Source organism: Hyperolius riggenbachi, chromosome 11 (genome assembly GCF_040937935.1).
Source record: "Hyperolius riggenbachi isolate aHypRig1 chromosome 11, aHypRig1.pri, whole genome shotgun sequence".
In the NCBI taxonomy this organism is placed as follows: domain Eukaryota; kingdom Metazoa; phylum Chordata; class Amphibia; order Anura; family Hyperoliidae; genus Hyperolius; species Hyperolius riggenbachi.
In genome coordinates, this window is record NC_090656.1 from 160,735,922 (window position 1) to 160,759,520 (window position 23,599).

General features: G+C 47.5%; 1 protein-coding gene across 1 annotated transcript in view; it reads left to right on the forward strand.

The window, feature by feature from the left end:
* Positions 1-1,663: 1,663 nt before the first annotated feature.
* SLC6A2 (solute carrier family 6 member 2) overlaps positions 1,664-23,599 on the forward strand; it is a 444,356-nt gene continuing 422,420 nt past the window's right edge. Inside the window, exon 1 of the mRNA XM_068261624.1 lies at positions 1,664-2,021. Coding sequence (XP_068117725.1) covers positions 1,709-2,021 — 313 coding nt within the window. The 5' untranslated portion in view covers positions 1,664-1,708. The remainder of the gene's footprint in view (positions 2,022-23,599) is intronic.

Below are 23,599 nucleotides of genomic sequence, written 5' to 3' on the forward strand. Positions count from 1 at the left end.
GGTGAGGCGTTGGACTAAAGAATGTCCACATGTCCGACATCACCTTGAGATTGCTGAAGCGTCCTGTCCTTGTCTGCGTGGACATGGGAGAATGATTACTGGCAGTGGTACCTTTATTCCGTTGTGCTGTGACATCACCCTTAAACGCACTGTAAAGCATACTTGCCAGCTTGTTCTGCATGTGCTGCATCCTTTCTTCCTTCAGGTGAGTTGATAACATGTCCGCCACTTTGTGCCTATACCGAGGGTCTAGTAGTGTTGCCACCCAGTACAGTACAAGCCCCCTGTGATGCCTGCTGCAGTTGTTCTTCTGCCACCGCCTCCTCCTCCTCCAAAAAAAACCCTTCCTCATCATCCGAGTCTGACTCCTCTTCCCCACACGACTCTTCCTCCTCCTCCCCCTCTGTGCTGCCGCAGGTGTTGAGGAAACATCTGGTTCTGATGTAAATTTCTCCCACAACTGTTCCAGTAGTAGGTATATGCAGTAATGGGTATTACAATGTGCACCTGTCACACACACACAGGTACTGGACAAGCACAGTGACACTGCGTGCGCTCACGTAGGTAGGTGGGCGCACTGAAGTAAACAACAGGTATTAGGTATATGCAGTGATGGGTATTACAATGAGCACCTGCCACACACAGACAGGTACCGGACAGGCACAGTGACACTGCGTGCGCTCACATTGCTAGGTGGGTGCACTGAAGTGAACAACTGGTAGTAGGTATATGCAGTGATGGGTATTACAATGTGCACCTGTCACACACAGACAGGTACCGGACAGGCACAGTAACACTGCATGCGCTCACATAGGTAGGTGGGTGCACTGAAGTGAACAACAGGTAGTAGATTTAATATGCAGTGATGGGTAATATAATGTGCACCTGGCACAGCAGTAATTATACCACCAAGGGGCCAAAGGCCAGCTGCGACTGACTGACAGGGCTGTATATAATGCAAGTGGGCCACACACACACAAGAACAAAAATTAATCACAAGAACAAGATTAGCTCTCAAAAGAGCTGTTGAGGGGTGCTTTTTTAGCAATAAGAATCAGCAAGGAGCAAGCTAACAAGCCTACAAGAGCCTAACTAAGCTTTCCCTATATGAGTCTGCACAACAGCTCTCCCTTCTCTAATTAATGCAGGCACACAAGTGAGTGAAAAGCCTGACGCTGCCTGCCTTTTTTAAGGGGGGGGGAGTGGCTCCAGGAGGGAGTGTAGCCTAATTGGCTACAATGTGCCTGCTGACTGTGATATAGAGGGTAAAAGTTGACCCTCATGATGCACTATGGGGGCGAACCGAACTTCGGAAAAGTTCACGGTTCTCCGTGATCGCGAACCCCGGAAGTTCGCCTGGAACCATTTGCCGGTGAACCGTTCGGGCCATCTCTAATCTACAGATGTAAAATGGTTGCAAACATCTATGAATCATGTGTACAGCGGATTCTATTTTTCAAATAATTCTTCCGTATGTGACTTAAAGCCAACATGGATATGGTTTACTGCTCTTCACTGCCTATCTTCTCAAGAATATCCATTTTTTTCTAATAAAGATACCAGTAATTATGATTTGAATGATGGTGTTGGCAATAATTAGTATTATATTTTACTTTTTTTTCAGGAAGAACAACTGAATTTTCTTTTCAGTACGAAGACTGCACCCTGTTCTGTTCTTAGGTAGCCTTGTTCAGCTACTGCTTTTCAGATGCCGAAGTCTAAGATCCTCAAACAGGGTCAATCAGACCATAAACTGTCAGCTGTGGCACCCTTCAATGAATTTACTCCGGAAAAGAAAGATGTTGAACTGATTCTTGTCAAAGAACAAAATGGAGTCCAGTACACAAATAATACAATTATTTCCCTAGAAACGTCCCACAAATATGAGGAACCAATACAGGAAGAAGAAGAGAGGGAGCACTGGGGCAAGAAAATAGACTTTCTCCTATCAGTTGTTGGTTTTTCAGTAGATCTGGCCAATGTCTGGAGATTTCCTTATCTCTGCTATAAGAATGGAGGCGGTAAGAGCCATTAAAATTACTGTACTAAGATTGATTTTAGCTCTTTCAAATGACTCATTTGGTAAGAACAGAGCTTAAGTTTTTTTCCCAACATATTCCGTGGCACTGTACAAAGTAAGAAATTAACATGGGGTACATAATAATACAGGCAATGGTGTACGTCAATATAGTGGTGCTCAGCAGAGCTCGAATATTCGAGTAGCTCGAATATTCGAGCTCTTTTTCAGCTATTCGAGCTCGGTATTCGAGCTCCGAATAGCTGGAGCTATTCGAATGGGCTATCCGAGTACACTCGAATAGCCCATTCACTATTCGAGCTATTCGAGCAACCCGGCGCTATTCGAGCTCGGTACCGAGCTCGAATAGCGTCATAGCCCAGATTGATGTCCTTAGAGCCAATCAGAGGGCTCCCAGGCCCTCTGACGGCAGCCAATCACAGAGGGGGACCCTGGCCAGCCCCTACCCTATAAATAGCGGCCGCCATGTTCCGTTTCTCCATGCTTGCCTGAGACTTGTACAGAGAGAGAGTTGCTCCTTTGTGCTTTGGCTTAGCAAGTGCTCTATTGTGATCATTTGCCTAGCGTTTTTGCTCACCTACACCTGCCATATACACCTATATTGTTGTTAGTTAGATAGACATTGTATTTTAGTTAGTAGCTTGTGTGTTACATTAGAGACAGGCAGCTGCTGCAAGCTTACAGGTTTAGGCCTCAGGGGGGCCTTGCCTCTGTGGGCAGCTGTCCTCTGTTTATTTCTCTCATCTATACCAGTATTTCTGCTGTCCTTTACTAATAGTATTGTAGTTATACTGTACTAGGAGTAGGACACTCACTGACTGTCACTGTTTATAGGCTACTAGCTAGCTCCTGCGTGTGTGCACTCACTCACTGTCTGTGTGTACACACACTCTATTTCCTTCTGATTACTGATAGATTATTGTTAGTTAGTTGTACTTACTTACTACTTACTCTTACTGTACCCGTAGGGACACTCACTGTCACTGTTCATATAGGCTACTAGCTCCTGCGTGTGCGCACTGCACTCACTGTCTGAGTGTACACACACAACACACACTCTATTTCCTTCTGATCGCTGATTGATTATCGTAATTAGTTAGTTCTACTTACTGTTACTACTTACTCTTACTGTACTAGGAGTCTAGGACACTCAGTCACTGTCCATAGGCTACTAGCTCCTGCGTGCGTGCACTCACTGTCTGAGTGTACACACACCCACACTCCATTTCCTTCTGATCGCTGATTGATTATCGTAATTAGTTAGTTGTACTTACTGTTACTACTTACTCTTACTGTACTAGGAGTCTAGGACACTCAGTCACTGTCCATAGGCTACTAGCTCCTGCGTGCGGTCACTCACTGTCTGAGTGTACACACACCACCCACACTCTATTTCCTTCTGATCGCTGATTGATTATTGTAATTAGTTAGTTCTACTTACTGTTACTACTTACTCTTACTGTACTAGGAGTCTAGGACACTCAGTCACTGTGTTCATAGGCTACTAGCTCCTGCGTGCGTGCACTCACTGTCTGAGTGTACACACACAACACACACTCTATTTCCTTCTGATCGCTGATTGATTATCGTAATTAGTTAGTTCTACTTACTGTTACTACTTACTCTTACTGTACTAGGAGTCTAGGACACTCAGTCACTGTCCATAGGCTACTAGCTCCTGCGTGCGTGCACTCACTGTCTGAGTGTACACACACTAAATTTACTTGTGATTACTACTGATTATTGTAACTGCTAGTTGTACTTCCTGACTGTTACTACTTACTTACTGTACTAGGGGACACTCACTCAGTCACCTCACCAACCAACCCACTCCATTAAAGTACCCCACTTTTCACCCGCCCTTTTACAAAACTTTTGTCTATACGCCCAAAACATTTAAGATGTCTGGAAGTGGCAGCCAGCGCGGTTTGGGCAAGGGGAAGGGCAGCAAGGGAATCAGGAGGAGAGGGAGCAGCATTGTGGCAAGCCGCGGCCGCGGGCGCGCCACCATGCACAGTTCCGCAGCAGCAGCAGCAGCGTCAGTGGCTAACATTCCTCCCATAGCCACTGGCCGTGGACGCCTTGGGCGCCGCCCAGCAGGAGCATCTGCAACTCACGCTGCAGAGACACAGCAGCAGCAGCGTGTAGCACCTGCTCCCATTTTCCTCCAGCCGGGTCGGAAACGTCCCATTGAGGAAAAGGATGCAGACACTGTGGTGCAACTCATGACGGAGGATGAGCAGCCCGCCATCAGCTCTGCATCCGAGGCCTCCACCCTCACCACCACCACCACCACCACCCCTGTTCGCAGCAGCCGCCCAGCAGGGCCTGGGGAGGAGGCCAGTTCACCGTCAGTTGGCGACCTGTCATTCAGCAGTCTTTTGACCCCAGGCATCATGAGTCAATTGTCTGCTGTTGTTGGCGATTTTGAGGAGGAGATGCTGATGGGCACTTTGGGGGATGAGGGATTGGACAGCAAGACTGTGGCGACAGTCAAGCAGCCCATCCATGCATCAGGAGAGGAGTTTGGGGGGTCCTCATCCCAGCAGGACATGTTTCAGGAGGGGGAGGATGATGATGACCCGGTGACAGACAGAGACTGGGTGCCACCACCTCCAGGGGATGTCGTCCTCAGCAGCTCTGAGGAGGAGGAGGAGGATGCTCTTGTGGGCCTTGCAAGGAGGCGCATCATTGCAAGCATTGGCAGCAGCAGTAGGCAGGTCCCACAGCCTGCTGGTGTCTCAGGCTCAGCAGCAGCAGCAGCAGCATCTGCCAGTACCACCACCAGCCGCACCCAAGCCCCCCAAGCCCCCCCCCCCAACCACCACAGGGAGACAGGCAGCAGCGCTTCCATGCCGTAGGGGGATGTTTAAGTAACCAATCTGGCGATATTTCACCATGCCCACTGTGTACAGCAAGTACGCCACTTGCAACCACTGTCAGCGGAAGTTGAGCAGAGGTGCAGACCCCTTAAAGTTCTGCACCAGCTCGCTCATCAACCACCTTGCGGCTAAACATTTCCACCAGCATGAGGAGTTCCAGAGGCTGAAGGCATCTGGTGCTGGCAGTGGCACCACACCCATCACTGCACAGCCTTCAGCAGCAGCAACAGCAGCCACCCGCCCTCCTGCTCCTCCAGCAGCACCAGCAGGAGTGCGGAAACGCACTGCTCCTCCCCCCTCTGCAACTCCTGCCGCCGACACTGAGGCCTGTTCTGGCAGCCAGTCCTCAGTGGCCTCCTCTGCTGTGTCTGCTGATTCCCGTGTCAGCAAAAGGCCACGCCAGAGCCTTTTGAGCGAGTCCTTCCAGGGGGTGGTTAGGGCTCTGCCTCCCAGCAGCCGTCGCGTGCGGCAGCTGAACGGCTTGCTGGCACGGGCCATGTGCTCCCAACTCCTGCCGTACACGCTCGTGCAGGAGGGGAGCGACATTCGTGCGCTGCTTGCTTGCGCAGCCCCAGACTGGCAGCTCCCCAGCAGACACTTCTTTGCCCGCAAGGCCATTCCTGCACTGCACCGCTTTGTGATGGCCAATGTGGAGCGAGGGCTGGAGCACGCGGTTGGTGAAAGGGTCCACGTCACCATGGACTCCTGGAGCAGCCGCTTCGGGACAGGCCGCTACCTGTCCTTCACTGTCCACTGGGTCAGCTTGGTGGAAGGGGGTGAGGATGGGAGAGCAGCAGCGGGCACAGCAGCAGCAGCAACACAGTGGGTGGTGCCACCCCGCAGGGTCAGGGGAACTGCAGCAGGTTCCTCCGATCCTCTGCCATCCTCCGGCACACCTGGCCAAACCCCCCTCCTCAGCAGCAGCGTGAAGTCCCGCCACTGCCAAGCGCTGCTGCACTTGGTCAGCCTTGGGAAGACCAAGCTGACGGCAACCCATGTGTTGGCCAAACTCCAGGAGCAGGAGAGGATTTGGCTGACCCCCAGAGGCCTCAGAGTCGGAGAGGTGGTGGCCGACAATGGGGCCAATCTGGTTGCCGCAATAGACAGGGGAAACCTGACCCACATCCCCTGTCTTGCCCACGTGCTGAACCTGGTGGTGCAGAAGTTCCTGCGCACCTACCAGGGGATGGGCGAACTGCTGGAAACGGCAAGGAATGTTGTGCGTCACTTCCGGCGCTCGGCTGCAGCCTGTGCGAGCCTGGAAGACGTGCAAAAGGAGCTGGATCTGCCACGCCATCGGCTGATCCTTGACGTTCCGACTCGCTGGAACTCCACCCTGGCGATGTTGGAGCGTCTGGTTGAACAGAGGCACGCTGTCAAACAGTACCTTGCCCTGGCCACTGTTTCCGCAGCTCAGAGAAGGGACAAGACCAGCAACATCCCGTCCATCGTCCCCGATGATGACTGGAGGCACATGCAGCAGGTGTGCTTTGTGCTGGCTCCCTTCCTGCAGGCCACAAACATGGTGAGCAGGGACCATGCTATGGTCTGCGAGTGGGTGCCCCTGGTTTCTCTGCTGAACAGGGCCCTCGATGCTTTGCTGGAACAGGGAGCGGCAGCCTTGGACCAGCAGGAGCGGCAACCAGCTGCGCAGTCCACCTCTGAGGGGGAGGAGGAGGAGGACTTGGTGGAGGTCCCTGACCTGGCTGCTGATGAGGGGGATCAGCACAGCGCAGCTGAGTTGGTGCGGGGGTGGAGAGAGGATGAGGCGGCAGAGGAGGAGGATGAGGACAGCACTGACGTCGATGTGCCAGCAGACGTGGCCCGCCTCTTCCCAATGGCAGCGCACATGCTGACGTGCCTGCGCAGGGACCCCAGGGTGATCCAGATGAAGCAGAGGGAGGACATCTGGATCAGCATGATGTTGGACCCACGCCTCAAGGGGAAGTTGAGCCAGTTCCTGCCGCCTGCAGGAGGAGACCCAGCGCAACAAATAAGGAGCTTGCAGCAGGCCCTTGTTGAGCGCTTGGAGGAAGCCTTCCCCCAGCCTTCCACCCCCACTGTCCAGCAGCCAGCACAGAGGCAGCAGCAGGTGCCTGCATCCAGCAGCAGCAAGCGCCCCACAGACCTGCTGTCTCTCAGCCACGAGCTCTACAGGACTGTAGAGGCTCCGGCAGCAGTGACTAGAGAGGAGATGCATGCAGCAGCATCCTCCTCCGGTCACAGCCAGCGCCTGACCCGCATGGTGGCTGACTACATGGGGTCGTACAGCGGGCTTGACAGCGATGCCCCTGTTGATCCCATGGAGTATTGGGTCAAGCGCATGGAGATCTGGAGCGAGCTGGCGCAGTACGCCCTGGAAGTGCTGTCCTGCCCCCCTTCCAGCGTGCTGTCCGAGCGCTGCTTCAGTGCAGCTGGTGGCGTGGTCACCGAGAAACGCTCACGTCTGTCTCACAAGTCTGTGGACAGACTGACGTTTCTCAAGATGAACCAGGCGTGGGTGGAAGGCGAGTTCCTGGCCCCTGTTGTCGGCGAGAGGGGGACATGAACTGGCTGCCGGAACCATCGTTAATGTGCCTTACCACCCTTTACCACCTCCTGGCTCCTGCTCACTAAGCCAGCCTGGTTCACTTTGACTATTACGTCGCATGCAGCCACACATTTTACACCTACAGTGGGCTGCTGTGTACTGCCCTTCTGCTGTCTGTCTGTGTTTCCCACTGCCAGGGTACACAGAATTACCTTCTTCTGCTGCCACTCTGCCACCAGCTATTACGTCAAACAATAGCTATATTGGATGCAAAACCAAAAACCAAAAAACCATAAAAAAAAAAAAGGTTTAATTTTTCTGAGGTGCCCGGGTTGAAAACTGTGTTGTCCCAGTTGTGTATTGGACACAATGTGGGCTGCACGACCGCTGTCTGGGACCTCCTGTTGTGTTTATTTACAGCCCTGGTATCACCGCTAGGTACCAGGGCTATTATGTCACGCTGCCTACCTGCTGCCACACTCACACTACTCCTCCATACCTCCTCCTGCTGCTGCTGCTGCTGTCTGTCTGTGTTTCCCACTGCCAGGGTACACTACACAGATGATTTACCTTCTGCTGCCACTCTGCCACCAGCTATTACGTCAAACAATAGCTGCTCACATTACTCCTCCATTCCTCCTGCTGCTGTTGCTGTCTGTCTGTGTTTCCCACTGCCAGGGTACACAGAATTACCTTCTGCTGCCACTCTGCCACCAGCTATTACGTCAAACAATAGCTATATTGGTTGCAAAACCAAAACCAAACAAACCATTAAAAAAAAAAAAAAAAGGTTTAATTTTTCTGAGGTGCCCGGGTTGAAAACTGTGTTGTCCCAGTTGTGTATTGGACACAATGTGGGCTGCACGACCACTGTCTGGGACCTCCTGTTGTGTTTATTTACAGCCCTGGTATCACCGCTAGGTACCAGGGCTATTATGTCACGGCGAGCTGCCTGCCTCATTGACTGCCTGCTGCCACACACTCATCCTCCTCCTCCTGCTGCTGAATTTACCTCCTGCTGTCTTTGTGTTTCCACTGCCAGGGAGCACATACAATGGCGCTTCCAACATGCGTGCGCCCACCAGCTATTTGTTACGCTCAAAAATAGCTGCATTTCTTTAAAAAAAAATTGAAAAGAGAAATACGTGAAGAAGAAGAAGACGATATTGAAAAAGAAGGAGAAGGAGAAGATGAAGATGAAGAAGAAGATGAAGAAGAAGATGAAGAAGATGATGAAGAAGAAGATGAAAAAGAAGAAGAAGATGAAGAAGATGAAGAAGATGAAGAAGAAGAAGAAGATGAAGAAGATGAAGAAGAAGAAGATGAAGAAGAAGAAGAAGAAGATGAAGAAGAAGAAGAAGAAGATGAAGAAGATGATGAAGAAGATGAAGAAGAAGAAGAAGAAGAAGAAGAAGATGAAGAAGAAGAAGAAGAAGATGAAGAAGAAGAAGAAGAAGATGAAGAAGAAGAAGATGAAGAAGATGAAGATGAAGAAGAAGAAGAAGATGAAGATGAAGAAGAAGAAGAAGATGAAGAAGATGAAGAAGATGAAGAAGAAGAAGATGATGAAGAAGACAATATAGAAGAAGAAGAAGAAGATATAGAAGAAGAAGATCTAGAAGAAGAAGAAGAAAGATAAAGAAGAAGAAGAAGTATATACAGTAACACTACTGAACAAAATTAAGGACACAACTTCTCTTTCCACATTTTTTTTTAAAGGAACATCCCCACATAATCACTTGCTGTTGTTACTTGGAAAAAAAGATGTTTCTTGCATCATTCACCCTCAAAACAAGTGTTGGAAGCTATTTAAGGCCAATTCGAATAGTCAGCTCGAATAGTGAGCTCGAATACCGACTCGAATAGTGAGCTCGAAGTCCGAGGTCGAATCGAATAGTAAAAATTATTCGACTCGAATATTCGACTGACCTCGAATAATTTACTATTCTAATTCGACCAAACTCGAATTTTAAAAAGGGGTATTTGAGCATCACTACGTCAATATACAAAATACATAATTGGTGACAAAATGAAAAAATGATACAAAATACATAACACAAGATACATAATTGGTAATGACAGTGATAAAAGTAACATGATGAATTAAATGTATTATGATTTCCAGGGCACAAAAGGGGAGAGAGCCCTGCCCTTACGAGCTTACAATCTAAAGAAATTGGGGGGGGGGGGGATGTCACACAAGAGGTGGGGTAGTATACGGCAAACATATAGAGACAGCGTGTTTTAGGATATCAAGTAGGAGTGCAATTTGGTCTTAGGACAAATGGGAAGTGGCCTAAGGTAGAGCATATGCTTATCAGAACAAATTAGTTTTTAGTCATCGGTAATAAAGGTTGGCAAGTAATAGATGTGTTGTGGGAGGGTATTCCAAAGGAGGGGTGAAGTGCGTGCAAAATCTTGCAAATGTGAATGTGGGAAGGTAATTCTAGAGGAGGACAACAGAAAATCATGTGCAGATCTGAGATTGCGATTGGGTTGGTATCTGGAAATTAGTGAGGAGATGTACAAGGGAGAGAGATTGTGGAGAGCTTTGTAGGTTAGGGTTAAGAGTTTGAACTGGATCCTCTAGTTAATTGGCAGCCCGTGAAGAGCTTGACAGAGAGGGGCAGCAGAGGAAGATCAATGAATGAGACAAGCAGCTGAGTTCAGTACTGACTGGAGCGGTGCCAGTCTCTTAAGAATCATCCTCTTCCGCGTCCCCGCGAGTACCCGCAGCGTCCCTGCTCACCGCGCGTGCGCCGGATTCGTTTCCCCGCTCGTCCCCGCCGGCGCCGCTTATCTTCTGCTTGATTCCCTGCCATTGTCCCCTCGTGGGGAGCGAGCAGGGAATCGGCGGTGGAGAGATCCGTCCTGTCGGATCTTGTCAATCGAGCCGCACCAGCGGCTCGATTGATAAGGAACATCGCAGCCGCATCTACGCATGTAGATGCGGCTTAAGAAGGTAGTCCACAAAGTAGTATGTTACAATAGTCCAGACAAAATCTTATAAGAGCAAGTATTACCATTTTAGTTGTGTCTTGAGTGAGAAAAGATTGGATGCGAGATATGTTTTTGAGTTGAAGATGACAGGAGCTGGTTAGGGAGGTAACACGAGGAATAAAAGAGAGAGAGGAGTTGAATATTAACCCTAAACATTGTGCTTTGGGTACTGAAGTTATGGGAGTGTTATTAACATTTATTGTTATTTCAGGCATAGTGGTGGACAGAGATGGTGGAAAAATGATTAGTTCTGTTTTACTCATTACGTTTTTTAAGAAGTGAGAGGACATGAAGGAGAATGTAGCAGACAAGCAGTCAGGAAAACGTCTGAGGAGGGAGTTGAGGTCTGGTGACGAGAGTTACAGTTGTGTATCATCTGCACATATATAAATATTCAACATTTTTAGAAATCATTTTTAGAAATTAACAAAATAAAACTCTAGAATGCCTTACATGGTCTTCTGTTGTGTTACAAGGGTATGGTATCCTAGGGCTGTGCTGTCCAACTTTGCGGGCATGGAGGGCCGTTTTTTTTTCCAGACCACATGGTGGAGGGCTGGCAGACTCCTCCCCCCCCACCAAAGAAATAAAAAATCTAGCAGTAGTTTCCCCACAAATTGCAATTAGAGTAATAGCAGATTTACCCACAAAGTGCAACCAGATTGGCAGCAGGTTCTCCACAAAATGCAATCAGATTGGCAGCATATTTCCCCACAAAATGCTATCAGATAGGCAGCATATTTCTCCACAAAATGCAATCAGATTGGCATTAGTGCAGTCAAATGCAATCAGTGCATTATATTGCTGTAGCTCTGTGACTGTGACAATGAGGCAGCAAATAATAATGATGATGCAGATATTGATGTCCCCAGAGCTGAGAAGACTTTTTTTTTTAAAAACCCCTTTCCACCTATGCTGCGGCTGCTTAAATGTACACATTTACAGCCCTCCCATTGTTCTCCCCATGCTGCTGCTGCCACTGACACACCTCAGATCGGTGGCGAGCAGGAGATAGGAGACAGCCAGACCGGCGCTTAGCAGCTGCATGGTAAATTCAAATGCAGGAAGTGACATCATTGGTCACGTCCAGCACTTAAAGTCCACCGCGCAGCTGCCATGCGCCGATCTTGCTGGCTCCTATCTCCTGCTCGCCGCCGATCTGAGGTGTGTTAGCGGCAGCAGCAGCATGAGGGAGAACGAGGGGGGGGGGCTATAAATATGTACATTTTAGCAGCCGCAGCATGAGGGAAAGGTTTTTTTTCTTTTTTTTAAAGTCCTCTCAGCTCTGGGGACTTGGGGGGCTTTGTAGCGCTGCCACTGCATGGAGCAGGCGGTAGGAGGGCCGCAGCAGGAGGCCTGGGAAGCACTGCCCTAGAGTAATATCAGTTTCAGCACCATGTAGGTGTTATTGACTTATTTTGCACCAACATTAATAAAATCCACAGGATTCCAATGTAAAATTTTGCAAGCACTCCTCTTCCCTCCATTTCTGATTTTGTTGTTATTGTTGCAGCAGCAGCAGCAGCAATTTACCAGTATTTAGAAACCTATTAAACGGCAATAATTAAGCCCTTGGCATGCAGTGTACAGTATCACTTTGGAGTAGTCAGCATCCAAATGTAGGGCTTTCGTTTTAAAAGTTAGAAGCAGATCACTGTGGTATTTTATTATCATAGCTTACAGTAGTTAAACTTTAACCTTTTAAACTTTTTTTGTAGTTAAACTTTTTCAATTCAATAATGATTCAACTGAGAATATGATTATTTTTTCTTTAGCTCAGCTGTTTGATATGAAAATGAATTTTATACAAGTTGACCATGAAATCTTGCTATGCATGTTGCAGTACTATTGCTATTCCAAATCTGTAGTGGCTTGTATAACACAAGGAGTATATGTAGTGGCTTGTATAACACAAGGAGTACTCTTGGGATATTTCTCTTCCAGGCCTTGTTGCAAAATTTCCTTAAGGTGTACCTGAGGCAAAATTTCTATGATAAATGGGACACAGAGGCATGCTAGTGAGGTTGTTACGTACCTCTGTGTCCTTATTTGTCTTATTAGCACCCCCCCGTCCGCTGCTTCAGCCCCCTGAAATCAGCGACAAGGAGCTTGTCAGCAGCTTTCACAAAAAGGGGCATCCTTTGCAGGAGAGTGACTGCTGCATATTTCCCCCTCCAGCATCAGAAACACCTTTCCACGCCTCTCCCCCAGCCTCTATTTCTTCTCTTTGTGCTTGCTCCCAAGATGCTGGCACTGACGTCATCCACAGAGGCTACAGGCAAAGAAAAAAGTGCACGACAGGACCTACTGAGCATGCCCGGAGCTAAGTGTCATAATACTTACGGTCGATCAGACTGTCCCTCTGGCTGCAGCATTGTCCTTGGGTCTGTCTGCACTCGCTCCCTGGGTGGTCGCCTTGGGATTAGTGTTGGGCGAACAGTGTTCGCCACTGTTCGGGTTCTGCAGAACATCACCCTGTTCGGGTGATGTTCGCGTTCGGCCGAACACCTGATGGTGTTCGGCCTTTTAAGTTCGGGTTCGCCCCGAACTTCTAATGGCCGCCGAACAGGGCCGAACAGGGCCCCTGTTCGGCCGAACAGGGCGCTGTTCGGCCGAATACGGCCCCCCTATGGGGTCGCAGGCATAAGGGGGGAGCATGCCCCGATCGCGGGGGGGTCGGAAATTCCCCCTACCCCCTCCGCTAGCGCTCCCCCCTCTGCCCGCTTCCCCATAACAAAGTTTCAAGAAGTACCTGCTGTGTCCGGTGGTAGTGTGGGTGGCTGGCAGTGGGCGGCACTATGCAGTGACTGAATGAGGAGGAGGAGTCCGGAGAGTGACGCGTTGAGGGAGGCCGGGCAGCGGGCGGTTCAGCAGTGAACCGCCCGCTGCCCGGCCTCCCTCAACGCATCACTCTCCGGACTCCTCCTCCTCATTCAGTCACTGCATAGTGCCGCCCACTGCCAGCCACCCACACTACCACCGGACACAGCAGGTACTTCTTGAAACTTTGTTATGGGGAAGCGGGCAGAGGGGGGAGCGCTAGCGGAGGGGGTGGGGGGAATTTCCGACCCCCCCCCACGATCGGGGCATGCTCCCCCCTTATGCCTGCGACCCCATAGGGCCCCCAAAAGCTGGATGTTCGGAAAGTTCGGGGTTCGGCCCGAACATGCCGAACATCTCGGCCATGTTCGGCGAACTTTCCCGAACCCGAACATCCAGGTGTTCGCCCATCACTACTTGGGATCTGCCGCCATATCGGGCACATCCATCTTTATGGCCGCAACACCACCCCCGGCTACAGTCACGTGTGCTGCCCGAGCAGCTGCGCCTGTACATGTGCACATACGCGTCTCCTTTCGCGTGTGCGTGCATCTGATCATCAGACCTATACTAATGATAAGCTGACTGGGGTTGGGGATCACGCAGGCACAGTGTTTAGGCACCAAAACATATTCAAACAGCAGTGTTAGAGGAGCTAGTTGCTGATAGTTCTGACCAGCTTGCTCCAGATCTTGACACTTCCATTGAATTGCTTGATTACCTGTTGCCGAACTGGCTAGTTCTGACCACGTATCCTGATTGCTTCCTGCCCTGACCTTTGGCTTGTCTTACCATTATCCCGATCGCTGCCTGCCCTGACCTCTGGCCTGTCTCATCGTTATCCCGCCTGCTACTCGTCCTGACTACTGGCTTGTTTCGCGACTACATCTCCCAACTGTGGGTTCACTTGTTCTCCTTGTCTACGGTGGGGTGATCCTGGGGTCGCGACTTGGTAACCACTTGCAGCAAAGCAGTATGTTGCCCACTAGGGGTAGCGGCCCATTGTCCCTTCCAGGGCGCTCTGGTGAAGACCAAAGTGGTTGCTTAGATTCCGCACCCTGGGAGAGCCTGTGCCAATCACTAGTGCCGGGGTCAATAGGTCTGTCCCGTAACACTAAGACACTCTCCTGCACTACTCTTGTGTACAGTGGCATAACTAAGGTGCTTGGGGCCCCAGTGTGAGTTTTAAATGGGGCCCCAAGCACTCTATTGATATGGAGCCCCACAACCTACCAAGGACAGCTGCAATGTCAGAGATGTGTATTTAGCGTAAGGATTGCCACTATGCAATGCACATATAGAGGTGTTTATTATGAGCATAGCACCCATGAAAAGCTAATAAGATGGATGAAGAATGGCCCCTAGTGGACTCCTCTAGTCCAGAGGCCCAAATATGGTTGCAAGCTCTGCATCTCCTATTGCTATGCCACTGCTCGTGTACTGAGGTGGCCCAGAAGTACTTCTGGGGTCACGGTCATTTTGGCTATTGAATAATTAAACTTTTCTGTGACCTGGTGGGCAGGCAGGACAGATGAGAATGCTAGAAAACAGTTTGAGTCAGCAAGATGTGTTGATTCTGGTAAAAAAAATTTTTTTTTTAATCACATCTTTAATCTGGCTTGTATTCTCTTGAGTTGAATCCATATATCACTTCTGAGTAATACACAGCACTTTGAGCAATGTCCGCCAGCATGGTGGGGCTGTGCCATGGCAGAAAAGAAGGTGCTGGTACTCATATACATAACAGGTCAGCAAATGTTATACTGCTAATTGATATGTGAACATATGTAAATGTGGCTATGTGGTAAGTTATTGAGTCTTGAAATTGCAGGGCAAGTAGAGTGTGAAAATGCTGTAGTCTGACTTTAAGGGAACCTGTGATCATGACAAAGGAAAACATATATATACCTAGGGCTTCTTCCAGCCCACTTCAGGATAATCATGCCTCACCGTCCTCCTCTGCTACCTAGATCCTGTGGTAGATGCCCAGGGATCTCCGCAAGTCAGGGCGTACTGCACATGCGCAGCCTGGCCGCGTGTGCATGCCCTGTCACGCTTCCTTCCTCCGGAGCATTCTGTGGCTTAGCTTTACTACTGCGCAGGTGCAGAATGCTTGCGAAGATGCCGGAGCTTATACTGCAGGATCTAGGCAGCAGAGGAGGACAGCAAGGGACGATTAGCCTGAAGTGGGCTGGAAAGGCCCTCGGGATATATAATATTTTTTGTCTTGATCTCAGGTACACTTTAACTTTCTCTACAACAATTATACCTGTCCCCACCACAGTTGGTTGGTGTATGTACAGTAGCAATAAAATGTATGTGAACCATTTGAAATTACATGAATTTCTGCAAAAATTGGTCATAAAATGTGATCTGATCTTCATCTAAGTCACAACAATAGAAGATCAAGGGTGTTGGTTACAGCTGACCTGCCCTATAAAAAACACACACCAGTTTTGAGTTTGCTTTTCCCAAGAAGCATTGCCTGATGTGAATGATGCCTTGCACAAAAGAGCTTACAGAAGATCTACAATTAAGAATTGTATAAAGCTGGGAAGGGTTATAAAAGTATCTCCAAAAGCCTTGATGTTCATCAGTACATGGTAAAACAAACTGTCTATAAATGGAAAAAGTTCAGCACTGCTGCTACTCTCCCTAGGAGTGGCTATCCTGTAAAGCTGACAACAAGAGCACAGTGCTGAATGCTCAATGTGGTGAAGAAGAATTCTAGAATGTCAACTAAAGACTTACAAAAGACTTACATCAGATTCTGCTGCTGGCCGCTGGTCTCGATTGCGGCCAATCAGGGGAGGAGAGAGGCCCGTCTGAGAGGCCAGGGGCGGCTCTGCCATAACGCACTGTCATGGCTGGGGGCAACGCTGGAAGCAACACTTCTGCCTGCACTCACGCTGCCCGCCGGAGCACTCCCTCAGCTACCGGATTGCACATCTGCCCTCCAGACAGCTTTGGCTGAAGGAGTGGAGGCCAGGACAAGCCGCAGATACCACTGCTTGAGCTGGAGGGAGGTAGCGATGACTAGTACCCGGGGGACCTATACCTAGCTACCTATACTAAAAGCACATATACCTAGCTGACCTATACTGAAGGCACATATACCTAGCTACCTATACTGGGGGCACCTATGCCTGGCTAACTATACTGGGGGGGTAAGTTTAGCATTTGAAACAATGGTAGATCTCCTGGACTTCGCAAATTTTAAAGTAGCTTGCGAGCCGAAAAAGTGTGGGCACCCCTGGTTTACATGATGTGTTTGATAAAACCATGTAAACATTTAGTTATTTGTGTGATATTAGTTTAAGCACACTGTGATTGTCTATTGTTGTAACTTAGATGATCATGACCAATTTGTGCAGAAATCCATATAATTCCAAAGGCTTCACATACTTTGTATTGCTACTGTAAATGACTATTGATTTATACAAAAAAAATTAATAAGAAATGAATAAATACTGCATTTTGATTGTAAAAGATGTACCTCTATTCACCCTTTCTTAAAGCACTTCAGTGCATTCAAGTTATTGTTGTAGGTGACCACAATTGGAACTTTGCTGTTTTATGGCTGCTGGCTGTATTTCAAGAGTTCCTTTCTGAGAATTTGAGGCCCCCTGTGGATTTCATCATCTACTGTTTGTATATAACGTACAAGATTTATGTATCAGATTCCACAAAAAGCCTTCAAAATAATAATTTTTCTCTCCTATGACCTGGAAAAAAAATCAAGGATTAGTAGACACCTTGGCCCATATAGAATTAATGTTTTCTCTTATGTTTTCTTCTAGGTGATATTTTCAAACTGCCAATAAAATGCATTTTAAACTACCAGAAAATGATAAAAATAATTTTGATAGTCTTTTTAACCTACTTTTTGGTACATTTGTAATTGCAAATTGCTGAAAAGTTATTTTAAAGAAAACCTGTAACAAAAAAAAGTTCCCCTGTGGAGTACACACTTCGGGTAGGGGAAGCCTCTGGATCCTATAGAGGCGTCCCCCACTCTCCTGTGTCCCACGGCGGTCTTGCTGTGCCCCTCCTAACAGCGGGGATGTAAACATTTACCTTCCCAGCTGTAGCACAGTCGCAGTATTGGCTCTCCGCTCAGAGATAGGTGGAAATAGCCGATCGCTGTCGGTCCTTTCTACTGAGCAGGCGCAAGTCTCCTGCACGGCGTAGTAGAGTGGACTCGACAGAGATTGGCTATTTCCGCCTATCTCTGTGCTGAGAGCCACAACAGCGCCCCAGTTGGAGCCAGGGAAGGTAAATATATCATGCCTTGTCAGGCTTGTCGAGCCAGGATTGCGGGAGACTTCAGGGGAGCCAGCACTGGATTGCCTGCAGCTACAGGGGCAGGGGAAGCCTCATTGGGACCCTGAGGCTTCTCCCTCCCAAGGTAAGTACCCCCTAGGGAATGTTTTTTTTTTTATTACAGAGTCTCTTTAAAAAGAAGTTGAAAAATGATCTAGGAGAAAACTCTAGAGAAAAAGGGAATTGCATATGGGCCCTTAAAGAGAACTCGAGGTGGGTTTGAAGAATATTATCTGCATACAGAGGCTGGATCTGCCTATACAGCCCAGCCTCTGTTGCTATCCCAAACCCCCCTAAGGTCCCCCTGCACTCTGCAATCCCTCCATACATCACAGCCACGCTGCTGACAAACAGCTTGTCAGAGCTGGCTGTGTTTATCTCTATAGTGTCAGTCTGCTGCTCTCCCCGCCTCCTGCAGAACTCCAGTCCCCACCTTCATCCTTTCCCTCACTGCTGTTTGGAGGGAAGGGACGGGGCAGGGACCGGAGCTATGCAGGAGGTGGGGGAGCAGCTGAGACTGACACTACAGATGTAAACACAGCCTCACAGCACGGCTGTGATTTATGAGGGATTTCAGAGTGCAGGGGGACCTTAGTGGGGTTTGGGATAGCAACAGAGGCTGGGCTGTATAGGCAGATCCAGCCTCTGTATGCAGATAACATTCTTTAAACTCACCTCGGGTTCTCTTTAACTATTTGACATTCCTGGACGTGAAACTCACGTCCAGGAAGCCATGTGCGCTCCTGCGCGTCCACGCGGCCGATCGCGCGCGTGCACGCGCGCTCCCGGCCGGCGGTTTGTTAGCCAGTGAATCAGTGAATCGGGCAACGGTGCCCGATCACTGATTCCTCTCCCCCGCAGAAAAAGCGACAGCTTCTCTCGGAAGCTACGCTTTTTCTGCTTCCTATGTCGCTCTAAGCGTACGTGGTACGCTTAGAGTGACGTCACTGTAAACAACTCATGGCTGCCATCTTGTGGCCAAAAAGTAAACTACATCTAAATGTTAAATAAAAATAAAAATACACATATATTTACAAACAAAAATACAATTTCAATCCCACCCTCCCAAAAATACCCACATAAAATGTTTAATTAAAAAAAACAAAAAAACATTACAATAAAAAAAAAAAAACACAAATATTTACCTAAGGGTCTAAACTTTTTAAATATCTATGTAAAGATGAAATATTTCTTTTTTTTTATTATTATAAGCTTGTAACTAGTGATGAATGCAAAACGGAAAAAATGCACTTTTATTTCCAAATAAAATATTGTCGCCATACATTGTGATAGGGACATAATTTAAATGGTGTAATAACCGGGACAAATGGGCATATACAATACATGGGTTTTAATTATGGAGGCATGTATTATTTTAAAACTATAATTGCCGAAAAGTGAGAAATAATGATTTGTTTCCGTTTTTTTCTTATTCTTCCTTTTAAAATGCATTTACAGTAAAGTGGCTCTTAGTAAAATGTACCCCCCAAAGAAAGCCTAATTGGTGGCGGAAAAAACAAGATATAGATCAGTTCATTGTGATAAGTAGTAATAAAGTTATAGGCGAATGAATGGGAGGTGAACATTGTTCGGATGCATGAAGCGAAAAATGACTGAATGCGAACTGGTTAAGAGAACAGAAGACCCCACAATGGCCTATATTTTTGTCTCCTGAGCTTTCTCCTAGGAAATACATTTTCATCTTCTCTTTAAAATAACTTTTCAGCATTTTGCAATAAAAAAAAGTAGGTGAATGTCATGATTCTTTCTGCTGAATTCCTGCTGGTGGCAGAACTGTGGAATTTGCATGGGTGGTCCACCAGCAGATGTCTCCTGTTGGGAACTATATTCCTGTTGGGAACTCTGCAGTTCTTGGACTGACCTGCAGATGGAAGTCTGAAGATTCTGAACAATCACATGACCATTGTGCACTATTTAAGACTGCTTTTGTCAGAAGAACATTGCTAGGCCATTTTGTACTGATAGCCTTTTTGAATCTGGTCATTTAGTCTTGTTCCTTGAACCCTGCTCCCTACTATAGTATCTGATTTCTTGGTATCTGTCTATCTGACCTCCAGCCTGCCTGACTATCCTTATTGCTTACTGTCTGCATTACTGCATATTCTGATCATTGATCTTGGCCTTGACTATTCTCCTGTGTGTTGATTTAACCTATGTTTTCCTGTATATATTGAATGATCATTACTCCTGCATATTTGCCAGTTTGTATATATCGTGTGATCTGTGTTGTGAGTTGCTATCGTATGTATTGTATAATCCATGTTCTTGCATAATTATTGTTGTAAATATTAGTTTAGTTAGTTAGTCAGGGTGATTAGTCGATACACCATCTTTCTGATTGTACGATTGTATGCATATTGTTGTATGTGTGTACACATGTGTGTATTGCACTCTTGTAAATGGTTCGAATCTCGGCTCTGCCTGTTCAGTAAGCCTGCGCCTATTCAGGAGGAGATCTTGGGCAAGTCTCCCTAACACTGCTACTACCTATAGAGCACGTCCTAGTGGCTGCAGCTCTGGCGCTTTGAGTCCGCCAGGAGAAAAGCGCGATATAAATGTTCTGTGTTTGTTTGTTTGTTAGTAAATAAACACATTTTCACCTTCAAATCAAGCTTGTGGAGACCTCAGTATTTCTTTGCAAATGATCTATTCTTCCTGTATTGTTTTGATGATGATCTGCATGCACAGATCCTTACAATGATAAGGAACTATCAAAATTATTTGGAGTATTTTCTTGCTTTCTGGTGGTTTCAAATGTCTTACATTAAAAATGTGTTAAAATATTACCTTGGAGAAAAAAAGTTAATTGCATATGGACCATTGATTCAACAACACATATATACCCCCGATACAGGACAATCACTTTTTAATTGTTAAAACTGAATTTCTATAGGATTTAATAATGGTCATGCTTTGCATTAGCCTCTGGAAAGATTGGCAGGGGTGTTTTGAGCTCCCAGAAAATTTGGAGTACCTCTGGGTACCAAAGAGGGGATACATGTCTGGGAAGACAGAGCAAACAGGGTGTGTGTTTAAAAGAGTGAAGTTGAATTAATGGTATTAATAAAAAAGAATGTGAACCAATGATAAGCAGATAATACCAACAATAAAGTTGATATGAATGTTAAGCAAATATTGCCAAAGACAAACAGGCTAGGACTGGTGACAGCTTGGTAGTGACACATAGGGCCCAACCCAATTCACTTTACTCCTAGGAGATAGTTGTAAACATCCTGCCAGCATGGCTATTCAGTACCCGTGCAAAGTGTATTCTCTGTGTAATAATATTGCTGGGATTTGTAGTTCTATAAAATTCAGCTCTGAAACAGTTGATAGTTTGCTCTGCTTGCACTTTCCCTCCTTCATCTAGGTGGAGAATGCCTGTCACTAATAGGAGAGCAGCTTTTATACTGTGGAGATTTGTAGCCAGTGAGAGAAAGTCTTAGCTCGGAGAACAGAGAATTTGCTAGAAACTGGGCTGAGTGAGCTCAGCAGAAAAAAAACGGAGTGGGAACTAGAGGAGGCTGGTGAGAGATCTGAGGGATTACACAGTGTTCCACACACAGAACTGAGCTGTCTGTGAGCTTAAATTCTTCCTCCACAGTGTCCATCATTTCTGGAGAAGAGGAATGTGACAGACTGTGATAGACTACTTCACATGGCTGCTTCATACTGCCTCATCCGAAGGAACTGTAAGGAAGCTATTGACTGGCTGTTTGTGAATTCAGTTTATTGGTATGTTTGCCTGCATAGACACTCCTGTAGATTCACAGAGCCAGAAAGTTATTCCTGTTGGATTGTGACTTTCACATAATCAGGCCTACCAGGGTCTTATGCAACGCAGTTTCCAGTTAGAACTAGAGACAAAAACTGTCATATTAGACTAACCATCTGCTCTGGGGTGTCTATTCCTATCAGAAGAGGATCATTCATATATATCTAATAATTCAGCTTGTCTCAACTTCCTGCTGCTGCTCTCCTGAGTGAAGCTTCTTGTGGATTACAAATAGAGATGTAGCGAACATCAGATTTTGGGTTTGTGAATGATCCGAACATCCGGAAAAAGTTTAGATTCGCGCAACCCAGGCAAACTTCCGTAGACTTCAATGGGCAGACGAAATTCACAAACTACAAAGACTATTTCTGGCCACAAAAGTGATGGAAAACTAGTGGCAAAGGCTCGAACACCTGGACGGGGGCATGGCAGAGGGGGATCCATTCCAAAAGTCCCACCAAAAATTACGGAGTTGACGCAGAGTCAGGTTTTAATCCCTAAAGGGTAGAAATCACAGTACATTCCCACATTTGAGGAAAAAGGGCTGCTTTAAAATGTCAGAATGGTAATGTAAGGGTTATGCCCACTTCACATGCTTCACACAGACCAAACTCGGCATTTAACGTACCGCAAAGAGTTGTTAATAGTTGAGACTCTCAGGACTTAAATGTTAGTCCTTTAGGCCGCAATCTTTGTGTAGTGGTCACCGTGCTAATGTGTGCATGTTGGCAAGAGTGCAGGCTATGGCGGTTTTCCAGCACCTATGGTCGGGCTGAGGTAACTCAATGACAGTAAAGTGACCTAGAAAACAGTGGTTCTGCAGTGTGGGCCCAGTGTTGGCCTAGTAGGCTTTATTGAATGATCACCTGAGGTGTCCAAAGGTTTTGCCAAAACGTATGCAGCCGATTGATCAAATTTAGTCTGTCCAGAATGAAGCACCGACCTTCTCCTCTTGGGTGTGCCCCCAACACACTCATATAAGTCATTGCTTCATTGTGAAACGCAAGCCCCCTCACCACGACAAGGTAACGATCACGAAGGGGAATTGACATCATGTACGTGCCTTTTTTGTTGTTGCAGCCACAGTTCATCACCATAGGCCAGAAAAATTAGGCATGTTCACATGCCAGAAAAAATATTTTTTTAGCTATAGCAGCAGCCTCAAAAATTCAGGATCCACCTGTGAAGTGTAGTCCTGGTCTGGACACTGTTGGTTGTGGCGGAGAAGTCAGTCAAACAAACAGTCAGTTATGCGGTGTGCAGACTGAGATGCTGGGTGGGGACTGACTTAAAAGTCTTCGGGCAGGCAGTAGCCCTCCGGGATCCATTCCTTATTCATTTTTATGAAGGTGAGATAATCCACATTTCTGACCTAATCGACTGCGCTTTTCAGTGACTGCGCTGAAGGTCCTCTCTGACAAGACGCTTGATGCGGGGCAAGAGAAGTTTGATGGCAAATTGTGAGAGCTCAGGCCACAGGTCAAGACTACACACCCAATAGTCTAGGGGTTCATTGCTCCTCAGAGTGTCAATATCGGCAGTAAAGGCCAGGTAGTCTGCTACCTGGCGGTCGAGGAGTTCTCGTAAGGGTGGATCCCGAAGGGCTGTGGTGATGCATCGGACAAAAAAATTGCGCATGTCCAACACCATCATAACTCCGAAGAGTGTGCTGTCCTTGCCAGCGTGGCCGTGGGAGGAGGAGGATTCCTGGCAGCTTTCCCGTTGTACTGTGACATCACCCTTGAACTAATTGTACAGCATACTTCGCAGGCTGCTGTGGAACTTGTTCATCCTTTCTGATTGTGCTTTGGTAACAGTTCGGTCACTGTGTGCTTATACCAAGGGTCCAGTAATGTTGCCACCCAGTACAAGTCCTTATCCTTCAGTTTTTTATACTGGGAGTCTTTCAAAAGGCAGGACAGCATGAAAGACCCCATTTGTGCAAGTTTGGATGCTGAGCTAGCCCCTCTTCCTCTTCATCACTGAGGCCACGCAAGGTTTCCTCCTCCTTTCCCCAGCAATGTACAAGACCACAGGTAGCCGAAGGGTGACCACAAGCCCCCTGGGACGCCTTCTGCACTTGTTCTTCCTAATCCTCCTCAAAGCCACCTTCCCCCTCTGACTCCTCTGACTCCTCCCTCTGTGTTGCTGCAGGTACAGCAGGTGTCGACGAAAACACTGGTTGTGGTGGTGGTGATGGTGCCCACAGC